Source organism: Pristiophorus japonicus, chromosome 1 (assembly GCF_044704955.1).
Source record: "Pristiophorus japonicus isolate sPriJap1 chromosome 1, sPriJap1.hap1, whole genome shotgun sequence".
Taxonomy (NCBI): domain Eukaryota; kingdom Metazoa; phylum Chordata; class Chondrichthyes; family Pristiophoridae; genus Pristiophorus; species Pristiophorus japonicus.
Genome location: NC_091977.1, coordinates 332722686 through 332741810, shown reverse-complemented (window position 1 = coordinate 332741810; position 19125 = coordinate 332722686). Strand labels below are relative to the sequence as shown.

The 19125-nt window shown below is 44.5% G+C and overlaps 1 protein-coding gene across 3 annotated transcripts in view; it reads right to left on the bottom strand.

Annotated features, from left to right (window-relative positions):
• nt5c3a (5'-nucleotidase, cytosolic IIIA) overlaps positions 1-18776 on the bottom strand; it is a 37458-nt gene extending 18682 nt beyond the window's left edge. Inside the window, exons 1-2 of one of the 3 annotated variants that reach the window (XM_070889244.1) lie at positions 4712-4772; positions 4507-4612 (exon numbers count right to left, since the gene is read on the bottom strand). In XM_070889244.1, coding sequence (XP_070745345.1) covers positions 4507-4605 — 99 coding nt within the window. In that variant the 5' untranslated portion in view covers positions 4606-4612; positions 4712-4772. Of the gene's footprint in view, positions 1-4506; positions 4613-4711; positions 4773-7133; positions 7147-18602 lie in introns of those variants that run through there. The other 2 variants (XM_070889236.1, XM_070889252.1) reach the window with 2 other exon arrangements.
• Positions 18777-19125: the final 349 nt, after the last annotated feature.

The window sequence follows — 19125 nt, the reverse complement described above, 5'->3', positions numbered from 1 at the left end:
AAGTGGAGGAAGTGCATCCAGGAGGACGCTGAGCACCTCGAGTCTCATTGTCGAGAGCATGCAGAAACCAAGAGCAGGCAGCGGAAAGAGCGTGCGTCAAACCAATCCCACCCACCCTTTCCCTCAACGACTGTCTGTCCCACCTGTGACAGGGACTGTGGTTCTCGTATTGGACTGTTCAGTCACCTAAGAACTCATTTTTAAGAGTGGAAGCAAGTCTTCCTCGATTCCGAGCGATTGCCTATGATGATGTTTTGAATTCACAAATCCGTAAACACTTTGTCCTGTCACCAGATGTTCTGTTGATCTATCAGCTTGCAGAGAGTGCCAGCTTACTTCATTTAGTAGCACTCTTGACTGAGTATGATGATCATGGATTCAATCCCCACTCTAGGACTTGAGCACAATATCTAGGCTTCACTTCAGTGCAGTACCGAAAGAGTACTACATTGTCAGAGGTGCCACCTTTCGTGTGAGATGTTGAACAGGCAGTTCAAGTGGATGTTAAAGATCCATGGTACTATTTGAAGAGTAGGGAGTTCTCCCTTTGTCCTTACCAATGTTGCTCTCTCAACCAACACCCTCAAAAATAATCCAATTAGCTCACTTATCTCACTGCTGTTTTGGAACATTGCAGTTTTCAGAAACATATCAACAGTACTTACACTTTTAAACAATTCAAATGTATGTCAAGTGCTTTGAGACATTGGAGAAAAGGGATAAGGCATTTCAAAAATGCAAATTGGTTTGCTAGTATTCAGGGTGGCACCGAGTTCACACATAACACACAAGAGTGTAGGTAAAGACGATAAACCCCCTTACAATACTGGATAACAGTGTTAAAATACAATTAGGTACCATACAAGTTTGAGCACTCCATTACCCCCTTCCTACCTGAATGTTTGATACAGGTATGCTAAAATACTTGGCTAAACACACACTGCTTATTTATTTTCTACTGACGGAATAAGTTTCCATACAGTGGTTTCAAAGAACCAGTTATGTTGAAATGAAAATTTCATTCATGATTTTAGGTTTGCAAAAACTCAACTATAACCACGCTAATCAGGAAAAAAAAGTGTAACAAGCTGTGCTTCGGTGAAGCATTCTTTACCGCGGTTTGGGAAATATTTCCATTAATTATAGATACTGGTTAATTGTAATCCAGTTAGACACATTAGCTAGCAGTGATAACTACTGGGACACTGAGGCAGACTTGAGGGGGGGGGTTCTAAGCTGGTAATAACACAATAACAACACCATGCTCTAAGCAGAGACCAAGTGCTTCTTTTGCATATCTGGTGAATATTTTTGCACAAAACAGAGAGCCAGTTAGGATCCATAACACACAGTGGCAAATCTAGATAGTACTTTGTGCATTGTAAGGTGCCAGTCTACTTTCACCTGGGTTAAGTAAATTTTTTATTGGATTACGGTGTATTGTGATATTCCCTTTTATTGGACTCTAATGCACAAAACATCGAGACACTGAGCTAAAATGGCATCCAGGTTTTTAAACACGTTCATGACAGATTCAGGTCTACTCCCATAATTTGTTAAAAAATTGAGTTTTAAGTAATTTTCCGAGGTTTTCTTTTGTTTAAGCAACCCCTTTATCCTATCGCCATGGCCTTTCCATTTACTGTACACAGAGCCTCAGTCTGCATGCGATATTACAAAGTAATTCACCCAAATAGCCCAAGCCCAAGTCTTGCAAATCAAAACGAGCTAATGTAGGAAGTGCGACTAGTTGTTTTGGTGCCGACTGTTGATTTAGATTTCAGCCATTGCTTTTGCCATCTACTGTACAGGTCATATTACAAACCAATTTACTACTGTGATACACACAGTACAAATAGAACAGCATTTAGGCTCAAGTTTCGGCTCGAGTTGCTCCTATTTTTTTGGAGCAACTAGTTTAGAATGGAGTATCTTAGAAATTGCAATTCTCGGCATTTAGTTTGCTCCAATTCTAGTGAGTTAGAATAGTTTTGTTTTAGAACAGTTTTTTTCCAAAAGGGGGCTTTACCAGCCACTTACACCTGTTAGGCAGCGAAAACTTACTCCAAACTAACTTAGAATGGAGTAAGTGTAGATTTTGTAAGCTCAGAAATACCTTGCCTTTATAAATCAGGCGTAGGGAACAAGAGATGGGGGGGGGGGGGGGAGGGGGCGGGGAAGGGAAGTTTACAAGCATTAAACACTTCACTTTTACAAATAAAGAGCCATCAACAATAATAAATGATAAATAAATCAAGAAATCAATCAAAAGAATTAATTAAAAAAATAAAAAATTAAGTATCTACTCACCGACTGCAGCACTGGGAGCCCTCTAACAGCGTGCTGGGCCGGGCCCCCCCACCAGTGTCTCTCTCAACGAGGGGTGGGGGGATAGAGGGTGAGGAGAGGAGGAGGGAGTGGAGGAGGGGGATGAACGAACGGGGGGAGGAGCAGGATGAATGGGAGTGGGGGGGAGGAGGAGGAGAGAATGAACGGGGGGGGTGGAGGGGAGAGAGAATGAACGGGGGGGGGGCGGTGGGAGGCTGAACGGGAGAGGGGGGTGGGAGCAGGATGAACGGGAGTGGGGGGGCGGCGGGAAGGAGGAGGAGGAGAGAATGAACGGGGGGGGTGGGAGGCTGAACGGGAGAGGGGGGTGGGAGGAGCAGGATGAACGGGAGTGGGGGGGAGGGGAGGAGGAGGAGAGAATGAACGGGAGGGGGGGGGTGGGAGGCTGAACGGAGGCTGAACTGTCGAGCATCGGGCTTGCTGGAGCTACTGCACATGTATGCACACTCTAGCGCGCATGTGCAGAGGTCCCGGCACTGTTTTCAGCGCCGGGACCTGGCTCCAACCCCACCCCTTGTGCTGCGCTATGCCTAGGCCGAAGATGTCCTGAGGAGACCGGAGAATCACAAGGTAAGTTTTCGGTGTCCTTTTTATTCCAGAAAGTTGGCGCACCTTATGGAGGTGTGCCGTTTTTACAGAGGGCGGAAACCTGGGTCCTTAGTTAGTGGAGCTCTACCCAGTTATACATTAGACGAAGTTTCTACAAAACAAAGTGGGAAACAAAAACAGAAAAATCCGGAAACACTGGTCAATCAAATCTGCGGAGGGAATAGGCAGCTGCTGTTTCAGGGTCGTGCTCTTCAGAATACAAAAGAGAAAGATCAGAAAAGGGGGGAGGGGGGAAAAAAAAAAGAGAAGAAAAAACAAAACCACGTAATAGATCTCAGTCAAACAATAGAAGCATTACATAAAAGACGGCAAGAGCCAAACGACATGTGAACAGCTAAGACAGTGGGACTCCAAAGAGAAATAAGGCTGTGAGAGCGAGGGAAAATATGGGGATCAGGTTCAAAATTAAAACAAAGAGCAAGAAAAGTACAGAGGATCCACCCATTCCAAAAATGGAAAGGACGGGAGCACGGAGTGCAGCCTTGCCCACTGGCACTGTGTTCTGATCAAGGGCCTCCACTCATCCAAACACCAACCGGCTTCCCCTGCCTCCAGACATGAGCAGGCCCACGCCCACTTCAAGCCCTGCTGTAATGGAACTAGAGGATATAGCTCCAGTCTGAAGTCAGTGTTTAGACTACAGGCCCGCAGATAATGAGATATTGTCCACAAAGCACAAGATAGGACACTACCTTCAACTGTATGCTTCATTTCTACCAGACGGTACAACAGTACTATTTCTCATTATTTTGAAAAGCATATGTTTGTGGGAAGGTTTATAACATACTTGTTGCAAACATTCTAAAAGTATTTCTTGGTAACTGTTTTAATTTCAGTAATTACAACAGTAATTACCCCCCACTGCAACAGTGCCGGGTTGTGACTGCCACAATTTATAAACTCCTGTTTCTGTCGGTTAGTGTTTTTAAAGCAACTTTCATAAATCTAAGACACTGTAGAAAAAGTGTTCACCTCAGCCCACCAGTGTGACAACAGGCTCTAGAACTAGGCTACAGTTTTTCCTAAAAGTGGTGCAAAGCATAACCACTTTCTCGGGAAATGTGTAATTTAAAAAAAACATCTGGTTATCTGTTTGCAACGAAACAAGTTAACCAACAGCTTTGCATGTAAATAAAGCACTCGAGACCAAATCTGACTGGCCACGCTTTTTAAAAAGTTATTCAAGTTCAAATTTCCAGAAAGCATACCGCTAACATCTGCAAACTCAGTTTATCCACCATCTGCTCAGTCTAGTGTTCTATGGGGAAGTCAAGGGCAGTAAGCTGATCTATGACTAGCACAGTGGTCTTTTGCAATCTTTACAGCATTCAGCTGGTCTGGTAATTATGGACGTTTGTCTATACTGGACCCAATACAAGAATGCACCCGTAAAAAGATTATGTAGACACTGTTGGTAGAAAACTGACTTTACACCATTTTCACACACATATGTACTACAAAAAGCTACTTAACAATTACTAAAGAATGCTGCAAGTAACCACAGGCTGCTCTGCGAGGGAAATATGGATTTTACTTCTGTTCAGTAGGTACCTGTGTGTGCAGTGTCGTCCAGTCTCTCATTAACTCTTGACTCTGTCCTGCAGTCACGAGAGTAGTGCCCAGCAACATCCAGAGCCACAGTGCTTGCATACAACAGCTAGCGAAGAAATAACTAATTAAACTACTTTTTAAAAATCTTCCAAACTAAGCCCAAATTGCAGAAATCTCTTGGAATTTTGCACAGTAGCACATGTACCTGCAGATGGTTTGCAAAACAAGATATGCACAGGTTTCTATCAGGCCGTCCTTGCTGCAATCTGCAGAAGTGATAGGAAAGATTTTGTTGATCAACAAAGCCCTTTTGCAAGGACACAGTTATAGGACACAGTCCAAAATAGCAGAACCAATCGCTTCAATGCACTGCCATAATGCAATAAACAGAAGGACTTGTGAACAAGCCTGTAAGGGTTTCTGTTTATCAGCTTGTGCCTGAATAAAACTTGTGACCTTTTGGGGTGCATAAAGCTGACTCAAATACTGTAGGCAAAATTCAAAACATTCTATATACACAAAGAACACATTTTGTTCATTATGGAAGGATTGCATAAACTGGAGGGACATAAACAACACAAAGCAAAGCTGCTGTGTTTAAAGCAATTGGAAACACCTTGTATCATGTACAATCAGTACAACATCATGGGCTAGAAATTCACCGACTTTGCGACCGGATTTTTGGCAAAAAAAACGGTCGGCGGGAAATTTAGTAACGTTTTGTGCTTTCCCGTACCGCTGGGGAGAAGAGCGCCGCCGTGCAAGACCTAAAATAGCATTTTCACCAAAAATGTGGCTTTCTCCACACCAGTATTCTGCGCTCAGAATACTGATGGGGTAAAACCAGTCATGCAGCCCTGCCAGCAGTGGTAAGTATGAAGACCTACAAAAAAAGGAAGTTAGAGTTTTTATTTAAATTCTTTTTCAGCGATTTGATAGATAAGTGTCTTGTGAATGTTTTGTGAATTTTCTTTTCCCAATTTTTGGGGGGTGATTTTCCTCCCTCTCTCACAGCGCTATTGGTCTCGGACTAAAGTTGGCAAGGATCGCGGCTTGCGCTGCGAATCCACGTGCAACGCCGATTTTTACCGCTGTGCAAATTAAAGGTTGAATTTTCGGCCTACCGGCGGTAGTGAAGCAAAAACGATAAATTTTGCGAAAAAATACCGTTTGCAAACCGCAATTTACATAGAACTTTAAAAAAAAATGAAGTTTGGTTTGTCTTTCCCTCAGTCAAGTTATCCTTTCAAGGATGAAATATTTCAAAAGATTCCATCATTTAGCATTTTATTCCATCTTGCTGACCTAGCAATTTTTATTTTAAACTGGAATCATAAAAGCGAAGTTATAGAAACATTGAAAATAGGTGCAGGAGTCGGCCATTCGGCCCTTCGAGCCTGCACCACCATTCAATATCATGACCGATCATGCAACTTCAGTACCCCATTCCTGCTTTCTCTCCAGACCCCTTGATCCCTTTAGCTGTAAGGGCCACGTCGAACTCCCTTTTGCATATATATCTAATGAACTGGCCTCAACAACTTTCTGTGGTAGAGAATTCCACAGGTTCACAATTCTCTGAGTGAAGAAGTTTCTCCTCATCTCGGTCCTAAATGGCTTACTCCTTATCCTTACATTGTGACCCCTGGTTCTGGACTTCCCTAATATCGGGAACATTCTTCCTGCATCTAACCTGTCCAATCCTGTCAGAATTGTATATGTTTCTATGAGATCCCTTCTCATTCTTCTAAATTCCAGTGAATATAAGCCTAGTCGATCCAGTCTTTCTTCATATGTCAGTCCTACCATCCCGGGAATCAGTCTGGTGAACCTTCGCTGCAATCCCTCAATAGCAAGAATGTCCTTCTTCAGATTAGGAGACCGAAACTGTACACAATATTCAAGGTGTGACCTCACCAAGGCCCTGTACAACTGCAGTAAGACCTCCTTGCTCCTATACTCAAATCATCTCGCTATGAAGGCCAACATGCTATTTGCCTTCTTTACTGCCTGCTGTACCTGCATGCCAACTTTCAGTGACTGATGTACCATGACACCCAGGTCTCGTTGCACCTCCCCTTTTCCTAATCTTTCACCATTCAGATAATATTCTGCCTTCCTGTTTTTGCCACCAAAGTGGATAACCTCACATTTATCTACATTTTACTGCATCTGCCATGCATTTGCCCACTCACCTAACCTGTCCAAGTCACCCTGCAGCCTCTTAGCACCCTCCTCACAGCTCACACTGCCACCCAGCTTAGTGTCATCTGAAAACTTGGAGATATTACATTCAATTTCTTTGTCTAAATCATTGCAAAGTAATGAATTAACTCATCATACAAATCCAAACTTTTGTATCAGTGTTTAAGATATTAGGAATATAAACGTTTCAAAGTCTGGCTTTAAAATTCCAATGGCATGTATTATTTCTTGCTTAAGTGTGATGATTTCTAAAATTCCCTCTTATTCTGCTTGCTTTTTTAGCTCCAATAAACTGGAATTCTCAATCAACAGTATAGTTAGTAATTCAATCCATGATATTAGTTATAATATCAAATAGAAAAAGACAGCATTTACACATCAGGTGAAGATTAACAGCATATATCTTGGTAAGCTATTCTTACAAAACAGCCGACTCCTCCGCAGTACTTCACTGTTCGAACTCTGGAAAACAACACTTTTTTTGCAAAACCCATCAAGATGAAAAGGAAACTGAATGTCACAATAGGCAGCACTTGCAGAACAGTTCTTGCAAAAGCCAAAGATGGAAACCCACATTACAACACACATTCTGAAAGCAATACCTATTGCTTCATAGAAGTATGAAATTATCTTTTAACTTGTGGAATTCCCTACCGCAGAGAGCTGTTGATGACAGTTCATTGCATATATTTAAGAGGGAGTTAGATATGGTCCTTACGGCTAAAGGGATCAAGGGGTATGGAGAGAAAGCAGGAAAGGGGTACTGAGGTGAATGATCAGCCATGATCTTATTGAATGGTGGTGCAGGCTCGAAGGGCCGAATGGCTTACTCTTGCACCTATTTTCTATGTTTCTATCCCTGAAGGGAGAGAGAGGGAGGTGAGGGCATGCTCAAACTTGCATTTATATAGCACCTTTCATGGCCTCAGGACATCCCAAAATGCTTTGCAGCCGATTTGCGCACAGCAAGTCCCACAAACATCAATAAGATAAATGATCAAATAATCTGCTTTTGTGGTCTTGGTTGAGGGATAAATATTGGCCCAGCATTTTGCCATGCGATCTTTTACCCGCAAGGACAGACGGGGCCTTGGTTTAACATCTCACCCGAAAGACGGCACCTCTGACAGTGTAGCACTCCCTCAGTACTGTACTGGAGTGTCAGCTCAAGTCTCTGGAGTGGGACATGAACCCACAACTTTCTGACTCAGAGGCGAGATTGCTACTCATTGAGCCACAACTGAGACCCAATTATCCACAAATTGAAATAACTAAATAGGTGGATTTAAAATATACATGATACAATATTGAGTGCAAGGCACTGTAAAAACTAGATGCTCAGAGCCGCAGACATAATTGGCGTAATTTGCAGTCAGCAGCGAAGCAAAACCATTCGCCGCTGGCTCCAAAGTAAGCTTCCCACAAGATCTTAATCTCTGTGGTGAGAAGTTTGCCTTTTCTGATGTGCAACTGAAATCAGCGTAAGTGAATGGGCATTCCCTACAGCACGGGAGGAGGCCATGCCGGCCAACAAGAGGCTATCAGCCTAATTCCTAATGCGAGCTGCTGTGACGTCAACAAGCTGTCTAAGCAGCCAATCAGAATGCAGAATGCTCAGAGACCTAGGAAATGAGTAAGCTCCTTTGATACTAACTTCTTAAAAATTATAACAAAGCAAAGATTGGGGCTCTCACGTGGAGAAAAGGTAAACCTCAAATAAAGAAGAGCATTCTTAAACATTTTTAAGTTTCTCAATTTTAATTTTTTTTAAAAATTAAAATGGATAAATTTGACACTCCACAAAATTAAAATTCATTTTTTTAAGCAGTTACTATACTGTTAAAGCCATAGTTACACCTAATCCGAAAGGGTCTACCTTTTAAAGGGGTCTTTAACAGCAATATTACGAAGAGCCAAAGTTTTCGTCAGTTTCCCTGATTACAAGCTGTGGAGTGGGGTGGGGGTAAGTGGTGCCACAGCACAGCCAGTGTCGGAGCAGTGAATGACTGACCGCAACTTCCAGATTTCCGCATTAGGATGCGCATGCGCTACATCCTGAAGTTATGGTCAGTTTCAAAGGGATAATAACAGAAAATGCTGTTAGTTCACTTATTACCCACTGCAAATTCCGGGCCAGTAACATGCACCTGAATGATTCAGATGAAAAGATGACCATTACTGGCGAGGTAGATTCGAAGACTGACGCTGATGTGAAGCCAAGCATTTGTACTGCACAACAAGCAGGGCATGGGGAGTGCTGATTATTGTGTTCCTAACACAGATGAGACTGCACATAGGGAGGTTAAAGTAACAGTGACCTCAGTCTTTAATAAGACACTCCAGAGTGAGGAACAGGCCTTAGGGGCCGGCTTATATTAAGTGCTCCCAAGGGATGCTGGGATTCCTTGGGACTTCAGGGGCTGAGCTCCCTGGTGGCGGAACATGGGAGTGCATGCTTTACAGATACACATCACTGCCCCCCAAAGTCAAAGTGAAAACTTTTTACAAGGTGAGGCGGTCGGGAGCCTTTCTTTCCCTGGTGGATCGCCTCGGTACAAATGTCCATTCTGGTGTGTTGACTGTGCCCTCGCTGGGCAGGCGTTTGTTGGCCCTGCAGGGCTGCTAGGTGAGCCTGGCCTTGCTGGGCTGTTGGGCGTGATGGGTTCGATTTCCTGGTCCGACGTGGTATCGTTGATTCTTTGGGTGTGTATTGTGGGGACGAAAAAGGTGGTGTCTGCTGTGGGTTGTTCAGGGCAGTCTGTGAACCGCAGCTTGTCCTTTCGCCGCTGGAACGGCTTGATTGGCTCTTGCATTTCACCGGGGATGCTGGCCCAGCTCCCATGCAGTACACAGTTTTTTTTTTTTACTCGGGACAGCAGAGGATCTTGGCTGGTCCAAGTCCTAATCTGGCTGGCCGTGACAGGTGATTTATCATTTTCAAACGCTTCCATGACCATCAACAAGTCTGCGGGCTGCGCCACCATCAACAAGTTTGCAGGCTGCACCATTTCCACCCGCGTGGCAGGCAATGGTAGCCGACAGAGCATCCGCACAGTTCTTGGTGCCTGGCCTGTAGCGGATGGTAGTTATACGCTGATAGCGCGAGTGCCCACCTTTGTATGTGGGCTGAGGCATTAATATTTATCCTTGTTTTCAGCGAACAGAGATGTGAGGGGCTTGTGATCTGTTTCCAGCTCAAATGTGAGGTCAAACAGGTGCTAATGCATTTTCTTTACTCCGAACACATACGTTAATGCCTCTTTCTCAATCATGCTGTAGGCCCTCGCAGCCTTAGACAAGCTCCTGGAAGCATAGGCGACAGGTTGCAACTTCCCCGCAACGTTAGCTTGTTGTAATACACACGCGACTCCGTACGACGACGCGCCACATGTTAGCACAAGTCTTTTACACGGGTGAGACAATACAAGCAGCTTGTTGGAGCATAAAATGTTTCTGGCTTTCTCAAAAGCAATTACTTGTTTTTTTCCCCCATACCCAGTTCTCACCTTTGCACATGTAGGGGCTCTAAGAGGGTGCTTAACCCCGGTAGGAAGTTACTAAAATAGTTGAGGAGTCCCAGGAACGACCGCAGCTCCGTGACGTTCTGTGGCCTGGGCGCGTTCTTGATAGCCTCTGTCTTGGCGTCTGTGGGCCGAATGCTGTCCGCAGCGATCTTTCTCCCCAAAGACTCCACTTCTGTTGCCACGAAGACACATTTCGTCCTCCTCAGCCGCAGCCCTACGCGATCCAGTCGCTGGAGGACCTCCTCCAGGTTTTGTAGGCGCTCAGCGGTGTCCCGACCCATGACCAATATGTCGTCCTGAAAGACCACCGTGTGTGGTACCGACTTGAGTAGGCTCTCCAGGTTCTCTGGAAGATCGCTGCAGCCGACCGAATTCCAAACGGGCATCTGTTGTAGATGAACAGTCCCCTTGTGCGTGTTGATGCAGGTGAGGCCCTTCGAAGACTCCTCCAGCTCCTGCGTCATGTCAGCCGAAGTCAGGTAGAGCTTGGTGAATGTCTTGCCTCCTGCCAGCGTCGCAAATAGGTCGTCTGCCTTAGGTAGCGAGTATTGGTCCTGTAGCGAGAAATTATTAATAGTTACTTTATAATCGCCGCAAATCCTGACTGTGCCATCACTTTTGAGTACTGGAACAATCGGGCTGGCCCACTCGCTGAATTCCACCGGGGAAATGATGCCCTAGCATTGCAGCCTGTCCAGCTCGATTTCCACTCTCTCCCTCATCATGTGAGGTACCGCTCGCGCCTTGTGGTGAATGGGTCGTGCCTTTGGGACTAAGTGGATCCGCACCTTAGGCCTGGAAAAGTTTCCAATGCCTGGCTCAAAAAGGGAAGGAAATTTGTTCAGAAAGAACCTGGGTACATGAGGCCTCATCGACATGTGATAGCGCTCGGATGTCATCCCAGTTCCAGCGGATTTTGCCCAGCCAGCTCCTTCCAAACAGTGTGGGGCCATCACCCGGGACAATCCAGAGTGGCAGTTCGTGCACCGTGCCCTCGTAGGTGACCTTGACCATGGCGCTGCCCAGGACAGTGATAAGCTGTTTGGTGTATGTTCTTAGTTTCCTGTGGATGGGGCTCAGGGCTGGTCTGAATGAGAGACTGTGGTGCAACAAGGCAAACATCTTTTTACTCATGATGGATTGGCCATCGCCAGTATCCAGTTCCAAGGCTACAGGTAAGCCATTCAATTTTACGTTTCGTATTATAGGTAGACATTTCGTCGAAAATGTGTGCGCCCCGTGTACTTCAGCATCTGCCTCCTCTCTCTGAGGCTCGAAATTGCTTTGACCCATCATGGATCGATCTTCTGCCACGTGGTGGTTAGCAAGTTTTGCAGAGCTTGCAAGCACGTTGGAGGTGCCCCATTGTTCCACAGCTCTTGCAAACATACCCTTTGAAGTGGCATGAATAGGCTGAATGAAAGCCTCCACAACACCAACAAGGTGTGAATTGCCTTGCCTTCATCCTTTGTTGGGGACTCAGTCATCTGGGTCACCTGAGGCCTGCTGGCAGTTGCAGACTCGTGGGTTCTGCCCTGTACATTTCTGCTTGCAAACACAGTTCCAGTTAATTTATGAACATTGCTAGCGCTTGTGTGCTGAGAGATTTGTTTAGTGTTATCACTGGTGGACATAAACGCTTGTGCTATCGCAATGGCCTTACTGAGGGTCGGTGTCTCTAGTCAAAAGTTCTCGTAGGATGGTCTCGTGGCCAATGCCCAGTACAAAAAAAGTCTCTGAGCATTTGCTCCAGGTAGCCATCAAACTCACATTGTCCTGCAAGTCGCCTTAGCTCGGCGACGTAGCTCACCACTTCCTGACCTTCAGATCGCTGGCACGTGTAGAACTGATACCTCGCCATCAGCACGCTCTCCCTCGGGTTAAGGTGCTCCCAAATCAGTGTACACAGCTCCTCATACGACTTATCTGTGGGTTTCACCGGAGCCAGAAGACTCTTCATGAGGCTGTAGGTCGGTGCCCCGCAGACTGTGAGGAAGACCGCTCTCCTTTTTGCAGCGCTTCCTTCTCCATCCAGCTCTTTGGCTAAAAAGTACTGGTCTAGCCGTTCAACATAGGCTTCCCAGTCCTCACCCTCCGAGCACTTCTCCAGGATGCCCACAGTTTGCTGCATCTTTGCGTTGGATTCGTATTCTCGTCGCCAGTTATTGTGTTCCTAACATAGATGAGGCTGCACACAGGGAGGTTAAAGTAACAGTGACTTTAATAAGACACTCCAGAGTGATGAACAGGCCTTCGGGACCGGCTTATATATAGTGCTCCCAAGGGATGCTGGGATCCCTTGGGACTTCAGGGGATGAGCTCCCAGGTGGCGGAACATGGGAGTGCATGCTTTACAGATACACAACACTGACCATAATGACTGACTCACCAACTGGAAATTATCTAGCATGCAAAGGGACTAGCAAAAGGAAATTTTAGCACCAATATCAGGAAATCCTTCTTTACCCAGAGTGATGAATGTGTGAATTAAACTTTCGGACTGAATAGTGAAGATAAAAAAACCTGGGATTGTTTAAGGAATCTACTGGATACTACCATGGGAGAAACTTCAGGATCTTCCTGGATAAATTAATTCAGATGGGCCGAATGGCTTTCCTCATTTGCAATAATCTTGTGATGAAAGCGTCTAATAATGTTCCTATGATGCGCCTCGAGATGTTTTACTATTTAAAGGGTCTATTATAAATACAAATTGTTGTTGATGCATTTTTTGGTTTCTCAATGCATGATCTTGGATGGTTTATCACGCCCCTGTTATAGCCAAATAAAAATGCAGGTTGCGAAAGTCATGCGCCATCCCAACTTGTACATGTATCACCACTTCTTTTTCGTCGCTGGGTAAAAATCCCGCAACTTCCTAACGAACAGCACTGTCGGAGTACCTGCAGCCATCACACAGCGGTTCAAGGCGGCAGCTCACCACCACCTTTTCAAGGGGCAACTAGGGATGCACAATAAATGCCAGCCTTGCCAACCACGCCCACATCCTGAGAATGAATTTTTTTAAGTGGAGCTATTGCAAACTTACTGAAGTTGTTTTCCAAAGTGACTAGTGAAGTAGCCTTTCAAAATTATTACACAGCAACATTTATTTCACATGTCTGGTGCCACATGATTTAAAGGATTCGTTCAATGTTTGCCTTACAGTACAACAGTTGCTTCCATTAAGCGCACTGTCAATTTTGTTTGTTCTTTCACCAAGTTTGTATAATTTCTAGTTTTTTCATTTAAACATGTAAATTTTCAGATGAGTGTAAAAACTGAAATTGACAAAAGTGAGATAGTTGAATTTATTACTGGTACCAAATGTTACATTGAGCATGTTTCTACTACAATGTACAAATGCTGCTCAATAATTATGAAAGGCAACTTCTTGCATGTATACTTGTAAAGGGCCAATCTCAAATATAAATTAAAAATATACACTAAAAATATACAAAATATTTGAGACATCTATTGTAATACTTCGGAAGATACAGAAAACTGCTCAGCTTACTCTAAAATTATAATTCACATGGCCTAGTCCACAACACTGAGGGGTCTGGATACATGTCACAACAAGGCAAGTTTACCGTTCCCTGGGCTAGGATTGGTGGCACCCACATTTATAGTCTGGAATGGCCTACAACCCCATTCCCTCTCATTTCAGAAACCAAGTTAAGCCGAAATATATAGGTATCACAATTGTGGTGGTATTTTTGTCAGATAACAAATACATAGCTTTGTGGTCAATTATTCAATTTATATTGAAATTATATTCTGGACCACACATCATTGCTCCGGAGTTAAATTCCTTGTATCAAGCAAAGACTGCATATATGTCAACCTACAGAACTCTGAAAAGCTGACTAGCCCACATAATACTGACAAATCAAAAGGCAAAGTACAACTGGAAAATAACCCTCAATAAAGATGTGACCAAGACCAGTACTTCCAAGGCAATTGGATTACTTGAGTTCCTTTATTACATTGGATTTCACGATTTGGAAATAAAACTCAACTCAAATGGCTTTTCTGTGAAAATTGAAACCCAATAGCCTTACTTATGACATACAAAAAGGAGTAATTACAATGGGAGTGAAACGTGACATCAACTACTCATGACTTAAACTGCAGTTGCACCCAATATTCAAGCAGTTGTACTATAGGGGGGAAAAAAACTTAAGGTCACAAAAGTGCATTTTTTTGCATTGTAATGGGGAAAGTGACCTCTGATGGTGTAATTTTGGACCCTTTCGTGGTGCATTTTCTAGTGTTTAAGTGTACTGTGATTCTGCATTAAGGAGAAAGCTCAGCAGCACCAAGGAGTGTCACTGGAGGCAGTGTGATGTCTCCTCATATCCCTAATCTGGCTAGGCATGCCCCCATACATGTGGAGACACAGGGACTGCTGAACTTGTTCTGTGATTCACTAAAATTAACCTCTTCTGAGCATGCACGATGTTTCAGTTTAGAAGCATGAGAGGTGATCTCATTGAAACATATAAGATTCTGAAGGGTAGATGCTGAGAGATTGCTTCCCTTGGAGAGTCTAGAACTAGCGGGCATAGACAGAATAAGAAGTCAACCATTTAAGAATGAGATGAGGAAGAATTTCTTCACTCATAGGGTTGTGAATATTTGGAATTCTCTACCCAAAGAGCTGTGGATGCTGAATCGTTGAGTATATTTAAGGCTGATACAGATTTTTGGTCTCATGGGGAATCAAGGGATATGGGGATCAGGCAGGAAAGTGTTGAAGTCAGCCATGATCTTACTGAATGGCAAAGTAGGCTCAAATGGCCTAATCTTGCTCCTAATCCTTATGTTATTTTCAGTGTACGTGCATAAGTGAATCATGACATGTCATGGGGAAATTTTAGCACCCCTGAAAACAGCTGGCTTTCCAGACTATGCACGACCTGGACTGGAAATGCTGACTGAAAAAGTGGGGAGTATAGGTAGGCAACTAAGTGAACAACTACTAGAACACTTATTTTGAGCAGGACAGGGATGAAGTGATGGAGACTAAAGGGAAGGGAAACTATTTCTATGCACAACCTTTAAGCAGGATGCTTCAATGGCACAGGAATTACTGTAGTATCCATGAACGCACATACAGATCTTTAGAAAAATGTGATATACCACTTTCACAAGAATTTGAATGATCTGTCACCAGCTACGCCATGTTAATAATACATTGCCAATATGTCACACAATAAGTAGCTGCTTACATACTGACATGTGGTTTAAAGGATCCCTTTGGGAAAAGTGTTAATGGATTTTCACTGCGTCAGGACTATGCATTTCCTGCGTCAGTTCAATCCGAGCTGCTGCTTTCATATTTATCAGAGTAGTGCAATGCAGCACAGTAGATCTGGTAATCATGCACTCTAGCTCAAGTGTATATTTGCCTCGCCTGTCACACAAAGTGTCTTCTTCGGTACAGCACACTCTCAAATTAAACCCACATGCCCACCAGGAACATCTGAGAGCATTCAAAAGCTATATCTGGCAATAAATTTAAAAGGAAAAAAGTGCAAATGTTCGAAAACTGAAATAAAAAGAAAATGCTACAAACACACAATAGGCCAGTCAGCATCTGTAGTGGGAAAAGGCAAGTTATGGCATTCAGAGCATTTCCACTTTTAGCCTAAAGGCCAGCTCCGTGCAAACCAACCATTCGGAAACTTGATACTTGCTACAAAAATCATGTCCACCTTAAAAGAAAGCTCCTTATAGCAGTCAATGTTGGAGTTTATAGACAAGTGTGATTTTTGATGATGTTTGAGAATCAACGAAAATTTATAGTGGCAAATAAAGATGAAATTCACTCAACTCCCAATTGCAAGTATAGAATTGGTAAGTTATACACTCAGAATCAGTGCCTCAGTAACCCTAGATCCATTTCTGATTCCCTGGTCAGTTATCAGTTTTTTGGTGTACATTGTATACGTGACAGTGCATCTCTGGAATCAGGTAAGCAATCTGATTTCCAATCACAATGCAAAAAAAGCTGCAAGAACACCCCAAACAGTTACCCACGACTTGGATTTTGCTCCAGCCACATTTTATAACAACTTGCATTTATATAAACATAGAAAATAGGTGCAGGAGTAGGCCATTCGAGCCTGTACCACCATTCAATGAGATCATAGCTGAACATGCAACTTCAGTACCCCGTTCCTGCTTTCTCGCCATACCCCTTGATCCCCTAGTAGTAAGGACTACATCTAACTCCTTTTTGAATATATTTAGTGAATTGGCCTCAACAACTTTCTGTGGTCGAGAATTCCACAGGTTCACCACTCTCTGGGTGAAGAAGTTTCTCCTCATCTCAGTCCTAAATGGCTTACCCCTTATCCTTAGACTGTGACCCCTGGTTCTGGACTTCCCCAACATTGGGAACATTCTTCCTGCATCTAACCTGTCTAAACCCGTCAGAATTTTAAACGTTTCTATGAGATCCCCTCTCATTCTTCTGAATTCCAGTGAATACAAGCCCAGTTGATCCAGTTTTTCTTGATATGTCAGTCCCACCATCCTGGGAACCTTTGCTGCACTCCCTCAATAGCAAGAATGTCCTTCCTCAAGTTAGGAGACCAAAACTGTACACAATACTCCAGGTGTGGCCTCACCAAGGCCCTGTACAACTGTGGCAACACCTCCCTGCCACTGTACTCAAATCCCCTCGCTATGAAGGCCAACATGCCATTTGCCTTCTTAATCGACTGCTGTACCTGCATGCCAACCTTCAATGACTGATGTACCATGGCACCCAGGTCGCGTTGCACCTCCCCTTTTCCTAATCTGTCACCATTCAGATAATAGTCTGTCTCTCTGTTTTTACCACCAAAGTGGATAACCTCACATTTATTCACATTATACTTCACCTGCCATGCATTTGCTCACTCACTTAACCTATGCAAGTCACTCTGCAGCTTCATAGCATCCTCCTCGCAGCTCACACTGCCACTCAACTTAGTGTCATCCGCAAATTTGTGACACTACATTTAATCCCCTCGTCTAAATCATTAATGTACAATGTAAACAGCTGGGGCCCCAGCACAGAACCTTGTGGTACCCCACTAGTCCCTGCCTGCCATTCTGAAAAGTACCCATTTACTCCTACTCTTTGCTTCCTGTCTGCCAACCAGTTCTCAATCCACGTCAGCACACTACCCCCAATCTCATGTGCTTTAACTTTGCACATTAATCTCTTGTGTGGGACCTTGTCGAAAGCCTTCTGAAAGTCCAAATACACCACATCAACTGATTCTTTCTTGTCCACGCTACTGGAAACATCCTCAAAAAATTCCAGAAGATTTGTCAAGCATGATTTCCCTTTCACAAATCCATGCTATCTATTTACAAATCCTATCATGTCACCTCTTTCCAAATGCACTGCTATGACATCCTTAATAACTGATTCCATCATTTTACCCACTACCGATGTCAGGCTGACCGGTCTATAATTCCCTGTTTTCTCTCTCCCTCCTTTTTTTAAAAAGTAGGGTTACATTGGCTACCCTCCACTCCATTGGAACTGATCCAGAGTCTATGGAATGTTGGAAAATGACTGTCAATGCATCTGCTATTTCCAAGGCCACCTCCTTAAGTACTCTGGGATGCAGACCATCAGGCCCTGGGGATTTATCGGCCTTCAATCCCATCAATTTCCCCAACACAATTTCCCGACTAATAAGGACTTCCCTCAGTTCCTCCTTCTTACTAAACCCTCTGACCCCTTTTATATCCGGCCTTTATATAGTGCCTTTAACATAGTAAAACGTCCCAAAGTGGTTCACCAGAGCATTATCAAACAAAATTTCTTAAAGGAGGTAGAGGCAGAAAGATTTAGGGAGGGAATTCCAGAGCTTAGTGCCTAGGCATCTAAAGATCCGAATCTGCTAGTTTGACCTTTGTGACTAAGCTCAATACAAACTGTACTGGCAGTATAACTCTAGTCTGCCTGTTGGCTCTACAGGCTTTGCTGTAAGGTTATTGCCAGTGAGTTAGTTCTCAGATCTGCAAATGGAACTAATCTTCACCATTGCAGCTGATCAATAACCCGGAACTCTCACCGGCTGCAAGCACCTCACCTGGCTCATGTCCTCCCCGGCCTGACATTTGTCGGGAGACCAGCTACTGTCCTCCACTGTCTCTGCGCTGCCGGGGGGGGGGGGATGGGGGCCTTTGTGAGCCGGGTCCCGGGTCCTGTTCTCACCGTGACGGCGGCTGACGCCTGGTGAGCCCTGAGGTGAGCATCGGTTTCTGCACCTTTGTGACTTCGGTAGAGGGCGGAGGCCACACCCCGGACCGGGACTAACCCAATCCCCGGGCTGTGACCAGGCCCCGCTCACTCACCATCTCGATGATCTTGGTCTTGCGACCCGCTTTCTTCTTCATGGTGAAGATGTACTGTGCTAACACAGCCCCTCCAAATACTACACACACTCCAGCCCCGGCCACCACACCCAACTTCACCACCGCCACCCGGTCCATCATGCCGGGCCCCGCCCACCGGCCGAGCTCATTCACGCGTGCGCAACGGCTCCGACCTGGGAGTATGCCCGGCGCATGCGCAATGGCTCCGACCTGGGTGTACGATCTGCGCATGCGCAACGGCACCGAGCTATTTGGAAACGTTAATACAAAAGCAAAATACTGCGTACTGCGAATGCTGGAATCTGAAATAAAAACAGAAAATGCTAGAATGGATTATGATACAAAATGTGGTCATTCTGCTGTGAGGCGTGTAAGATAAAGGCAAGCTGCAATGCATTGATGAGACAGCTGCTGTGTGAACTTTCACAACATCATCATAGGTGTGTGGGGGACCTGACCCATCCACCTCCATGGCACGAACCTGGTATTGCAGTACTTCCAG